The 5,959-nt window shown below is 57.7% G+C and overlaps 1 protein-coding gene across 1 annotated transcript; it reads left to right on the forward strand.

The window, feature by feature from the left end:
• Nucleotides 1–320: 320 nt before the first annotated feature.
• FJX1 (four-jointed box kinase 1) lies at nucleotides 321–5,744 on the forward strand. Its single transcript, XM_030484611.1, has one exon. It carries the CDS (start codon nucleotides 3,405–3,407, stop codon nucleotides 4,602–4,604), a length of 1,200 nt encoding a protein of 399 aa, XP_030340471.1. The 5' UTR covers nucleotides 321–3,404; the 3' UTR covers nucleotides 4,605–5,744.
• Nucleotides 5,745–5,959: the final 215 nt, after the last annotated feature.

The following is a 5,959-nucleotide window of genomic DNA, read 5'->3' on the forward strand; positions in this document are numbered from 1 at the left end:
CATGAAAAGCAAGGCCATCATGCTTGATGTTGCTTATACAGAAAATCTTGCCAGCTGAATCATCAGAACCCACCAGAGGCTGGGTTGTATTTGTACAATTGGTGCTGCTGACCTATGATTTCAATATTCTTTTATGCCTGCCTACAGAGCCTGCTTGTCAGGGACCCTGAGAACATCAGTCTGAGTATACCACAGACTCCTTCCCGTCTTTGCAGTTTGCCTTTCATAGGGATAAAAACAAATCCCTAAATTGACTGAGCATCACCAGGCACCTGACAAGTTTTCTGAATGCTTTCAAGAGGCAGGCACAAGAGCTCAAACACTTATTTGTTTATTGCTTTGATATTTAAAGCAGAGAGTCACAGATACTAAAAACAGAAAGTCACAGAGTACAGGGGAGATAGGATCCATTCTGTGTACAGAAATTGCCTAGCTTCATGGTCTACATGGTGCTCCAGATTACAAAAACAAAATCCCTGTAGAGTCCCACCAGTCTGGGTTCTTTTCTGTGAAATCAGCTGTGGAGTCAAAGCAATAGATTTCTCTGTTTAAGGCTGAGACAAGAAATTGCCAACATACCTGCAGGGCAAGGTCTCTAATGTTCCCCTCCCTGCTATGAAATGCAGAGCACCTTAACTGCTTCAGCCCTCCCCCAGCCACAGCCAGCTATAAATCCTGCCCTTTGGTTGCTGGAATGTCTCATCTTGACGGATGCTTTTTTTTGGTTGAGGAATACAAATCCAACTTGACAGAGCCATAGTCGGTCACATACATGGTCTGCGTTGCTGATATATTTGTACAAAGCATTCCTAGTGTGGAAATAACTTACAGGGACATGGGCAGGGACACCTCCCACTAGAGCAGGTTGCTCCGAGCCCCCTCCAGCCTGGCCTTGAACACTGCCAGGGATGGGGCAGCCACAGCTTCTCTGGGCAACCCGTGCCAGGGCCTCACCACTCTCACAGGGAAGAACTTCTTCCTAATATCTCAATCTCCCCTCTGTCAGGTTAAAGTCATTCCTCCTTCTCCTGTCACTACCTGCAATTGCCAAAAGCCCCTCTCCAGGTTTCTTGTAGCCCCTTTAGGCACTGGAAGCTGCTCTAAGGTCTCTCCGGAGCCTTCTCTTCTCCAGGCTGAACCAGCCCAGCTCTCTCAGCCTGTCTCCAGAGCAGAGCTGCTCCAGCCCTCGGAGCATCTCTGTGGCCTCCTCCGGGCTCGCTTCAACAGCTCCTCATCCGTTTTGTGGTGTTGTCCCAAACTTGGAAGCAGGACTGTGGGGTGGGGGGTCTCACCAGAGCAGAGCAGAAGAGAGAATCCCCTCCCTCGACCTGCTGCTCACGCTGCCAGTGATGCAGCCCAGGACACGGGTGGTTTGTGCAAAGCCAGGATGGTGACTATTTCTCGTTATTATTTCAGCAAGTCCCTATGTGCTTGAGGCATCCAACTGATGCTCCCAGTTACAACAGTTGCAATCAGATGTCAGGTCTTGTTAGAAAAGACATGTGCCACAACTGACACACGCCGGCTGTCCCATTTCTTCTGCAGAGACCCCCCTAAAGGGCTTCCTACAAGTTTGTGTCCTCAGCCTGCGCCCTGCTGGGGGGCGGGGATGAGGGCGGCAGGTCCAGGCTGTATTTCCCACCACCGATCCAGACGGTGGCCGCTGCAGAGCAGCGGCGGGTCCGGCGGGAGGAGCTGGTGCGACATGGCCATGGGCTCCCGATGGGGTTTGTGAAGGTGAATCAGGGGAGTTGGAATGTTTTTAACAAAACCGGGGGGAAAAAAAAGAGATCATTCCTTTTTCCTGATATTAGAAGAAAATAAATGGCATTCCATCCAACCTGGAAGACTGTGGAGTGGCTGGAAAACTGGGAGTTGTGGTATCACAAGAAAGCAGAAAGACTTGAGGAGGTGAGATGGAGAAAAAGGGATTTTTGCTTTTGCGATGTTTAAGATCCTGTATGTGGTGGGTTTCGTTCGCTGAGCCAACTCCAATAACCACTTTGGAGGATAGGCTGAAGCAGGGGGAGGTGTTTAATCTGACTTACCTCACAAACATGTTCTTCCCAACAGAGGTCTCCAATAAAAGGTACAGGAAACAGCCTCAAGCTGCACCAGAGGGGTTTAGTGGATATTAGGAAAGATTTCTTCCCCAAAAGGGGGATCAGGCCTCAAGCTGCATCAGGGGAGGTTTAGTGGATATTAGGAAAGATTTTTTCCCCAAAAGGGTGATCAGGCATTGAAACAGGCTGCCCAGGGAAGTGGTGGAATCACTGTCCCTGGTAGTGCTCAAAACCATGTAGATGAGGCCCTCAGTGACATGGTTTAGTGGTGGACTTGGCAGTGCTGGGATGAACTTTGGACTTGGTGATCTCGAAGGTCTTTTTCAACCATCATTCTATGATTCTAAAGTACGAGAAGAGCAGAGCGAAGCTTCCGTGCCTTGGGAAGGCAGGAAACTGGGAATGCGGGGGTGGGGGGGCAGGGTATGGACGACGACACAGAGAAGTAGCTGCTCTTCGGATTTGCCACTATACACCCTAAACACCTCAAAGGGACAAAATTTGAAGGGAAGGACTGGCTGTCGCTCTCTCGGGCGGGAAATCCCGTGTCCTGCGCCGGCTCTGCAGGCTTCAAACTTCCTGCCGGGGGAGTTCAAATGCCCGGAAAAGCTGGTCCCGCAGCGGGGATGCTGTGACACCCGTGACGGGCGAGCACGCCGCTCACACCGCTGTGTAAGGATCGCGAACTGTGCTCCCCTGCGTGCTGACAGCGGCTGTCCCCTGCCGCCGCCGAGGTGGGAGGAGGCGGAGAAGGAGGCGATGATGCTCCGTGGGGCCGAAGCGGGAGGAGGTGAGGATGCTCCGGGTGGGTCTCGCGACCACGGCCACTGGGTTGCCCTTTGTGCAACCACTTGCCGGCTCCCGGACTTCGGCCCCCCAGCGCCAATCCGCCGGTGGCCGCGGCGCGACCCTGCCGTGCACTAGCGCGGGGGGCGGCCCCACGAGCGGGCGCGCCGCCTTCCCCCTCCCTTCTTCCTTCCTTCCCTCCTTCTCTCCCTGTGTGTGCGAGTTCCTTTGTGCTGTGCAGCGGCGAGGAGGAAGCAGCGGTGCGGGCTCTCCCGTCCCGGGGGTGGGGTCGGGCTCGGCCACCCCCCTTCAATTCCCCTCCGCCTCTTCGACGGGGCATCGCCGCTTTAAGCAGAGGCCCCACGCCGGTTGACGGGGCGGTCCAGGCGCGCCCCCCCCGCTCCCCCACGTGGTGCGGTGCCCGTGTCTCCGGACCGCGGCGGGGCTGGGCGCACACAGCGTTAGGCTGCTGTTCGGGCTCCGTTGCTCCCCGGGCGGCTGGTGCAGCCCGGCCCGGCCCGCGGCCATGCGGCAGTGGCGTGAAGCGGCGGGAGTATGAAGCGGGCGAGGCCGAGCCCGCTGCCCGCGCTGGGGCTGCTCCTGCTGGGCGCCCTGCCGGCGCTCTGGACGGTGCTGCTGCGGCGGGAGGCGGCAGCGGAGACGGAGACACCAGAGCCGCGGGACTGGGGCCGGTCCCCGGCGGTGCGGGGCGAGCCCGGCGGCGGGAGGCAGAAAACTTTCCGGGCGCTGCTGGCGGCGGGCCGGGAGGAGCAGGACGAGCCGGCCGCCGGCTCTCCGGTGGAGCGGGGCATCTTCTGGAGCCGTGAGCTGGAGGAGCAGGTGCCGCGGGGCTTCGCGGCGGAGGAAGCGGCGGCGTGGCTGTCTGCTGCCCGCACCGCACGCGTATCCTCGCTGGAGCGGGGCGGCTGCGGGCGCAGCTCCAACCGGCTGGCGCGGCTGTCGGACGGGAGCCGCGCCTGCGTCCGGTACGGCATCAACCCGGAGCAGATCCAGGGCGAGGCGCTGTCCTACCACCTGGCCGGGGTGCTGGGCATGCAGGAGCGGCTGCCGCCCATGGCACTCGCCCTGGTGGAGGCCCGCGGCCGGCGCTGGGAGCCGGTGCGGGAGGAGCTGCGCGGCTCGCCGTGGGCCGAGGGGGCCGTGGTCAGCCTGACGCGCTGGGTGGACAACCTGACCGCCGTGGTGGCCCCAGCGCCCTGGGGTTCCGAGGCGGGCGCCGGGCGGCGGCTGCAGCCGCTGTCGGCGGGGGAGCTGGGCGGGCTGCCGCGGTCGCAGCTGGTGGAGCTGGTGCAGTGGAGCGACCTGATCCTGTTCGACTACCTGACGGCCAACTTCGACCGCCTGGTTAGCAACCTCTTCAGCCTGCAGTGGGACCCGCGGGTCATGCGCCGCGCCACCAGCAACCTGCTCCGCGCCCCCGACGGCGGGCTCGTCTTCATGGACAACGAGGCGGGGCTGGTGCACGGCTACCGCCTCCTCTCCATGTGGGACCCCTACAACGAGCCGCTGCTCCGCTCCGTCTGCGTCTTCCGCGAGGGCACGGCGCGGCGAGTGGCCGAGCTGCACCGCCGCCGGAGCGCAGCCGCCGAGCTGCGCCGCCGGTACCGGGCGCGGGAGCCGCTCTGGGCGCGCCTCGGCTTCCTCTCGGAGCGGCAGGCTGAGCTGCTGCAGGCCCGAGTCGACTTCGTGCACCGACACATTGCCCACTGCCGCGCACAGGCCGCTGTGCTCTAAGCGGCCCGGGGCCGGCTGCCCGCACCGCCCGGTTCCGCTCCTATCCGAGGGAGCGGGACACTCGCCCCCGGCGGATGCTGCTCCGGACTCGGTGCCCCGTAACTGCCGGGGCGACCGAGTGTGACCCTGCCGGGGATGGGGCTGGGGCTGGGGCTGGGGTGAGCGGGTGCTCACGCTCGGGTGCGGGTAGTAACGGGCTCCCGGTCTGCCGGGGCAATTCATACGCGTTTGTCAAGACGGTGCTGAGGGTGCACGGTGCTATCGGTGCTATAGCCGAGTCCAGCTTCGGGGCTCTGCTCCCAGAGCTTGAAACAGGGAGAGGGTTCAGCGTCCTTCACTCTTTCGATGCATTCGCCTTCCTAAGAGACCCTGCAGGAAAGCTGTCGTCTTTGTCTGGATCGGGGTCGACTACCTTTTCCTTCCAAAGGCGGCAGGCGGAAACATCTTTTTATGTTATCCCTTTCGCAACAGCATATTTAAGTATGAATGCTGATATTCATAGGCCAAGAACTGATTGCACAATAGAGGAGTCCCTAACTAGCAAAACTGCCCTATTTATGAAGCTTGTTTCTTACCGATTTTCTTTAATGAGAGTTAAATCTTGTGGAGAAGTGTATAGAAAGTCCATATTCCATTAGCTCTTAGTCTTTGTTGTGGATGCATCTGGTTGAACTTCATAGAATCATACAATCACAGAATGGTTTGGGTTGGAAGGAACCTTAAAAATCGCCTAGTCCCAGCCCCCTGCCACGGGCAGGGACACCTTCCACTAGACCAGGTTGCTCCAAGCCCCGTCCAACCTGGCCCTGAACTGTTAAGCTGTGTCGATTCTTAAATACTCCTTTGTTGTCACCACCATCATTGTTTCATCTGACCAGTGAAGTAACTGACCCATGGGTGATACAAGAGGATCTCCCAGGTTTTAAAAACATTGCTGTGTGTTAAGACTTTGATGCAATAGTTAAAGTGGAGGAAAACCTGTTTCATGCACTTTACTTTGACTTTTTAATTTTTTTATAAAAGAAGACGTTTTTATTTTACAAAGTCTGCCTTTTATGTACATTCTATACGTTCATAAGCTTTTCTGTAACATACTAAAGAAACTGATATTTCAGTAAAGTGTGCTAATGTTTTGCCTTCTTTGTCCTGAGTGTTTGCCGGAGCTTTGCCTGGGAAGTGCGCACCACCTTGGTCTGCCCTGACGTGACTATTGTATATTTCAGCTGAATAGACTTCTGTCTAGTTTTTAAAGCCTGAAATGAACCACCTTGGCTAGCACTGAGGTAACTGGAGCAGTTGCTTTCAGCAAACTGTTACAGCTGGTGTGAGATTAGCCACCATCAGCCTCTGGTGCT

Source organism: Strigops habroptila, chromosome 4, assembly GCF_004027225.2.
Source record: "Strigops habroptila isolate Jane chromosome 4, bStrHab1.2.pri, whole genome shotgun sequence".
Classification (NCBI taxonomy): domain Eukaryota; kingdom Metazoa; phylum Chordata; class Aves; order Psittaciformes; family Psittacidae; genus Strigops; species Strigops habroptila.

Bases quoted from the DNA above. Each gene is read 5' to 3' on its own strand.
- FJX1 (XM_030484611.1), top strand. From the start codon at position 3,405: ATGAAGCGGGCGAGGCCGAGCCCGCTGCCCGCGCTGGGGCTGCTCCTG.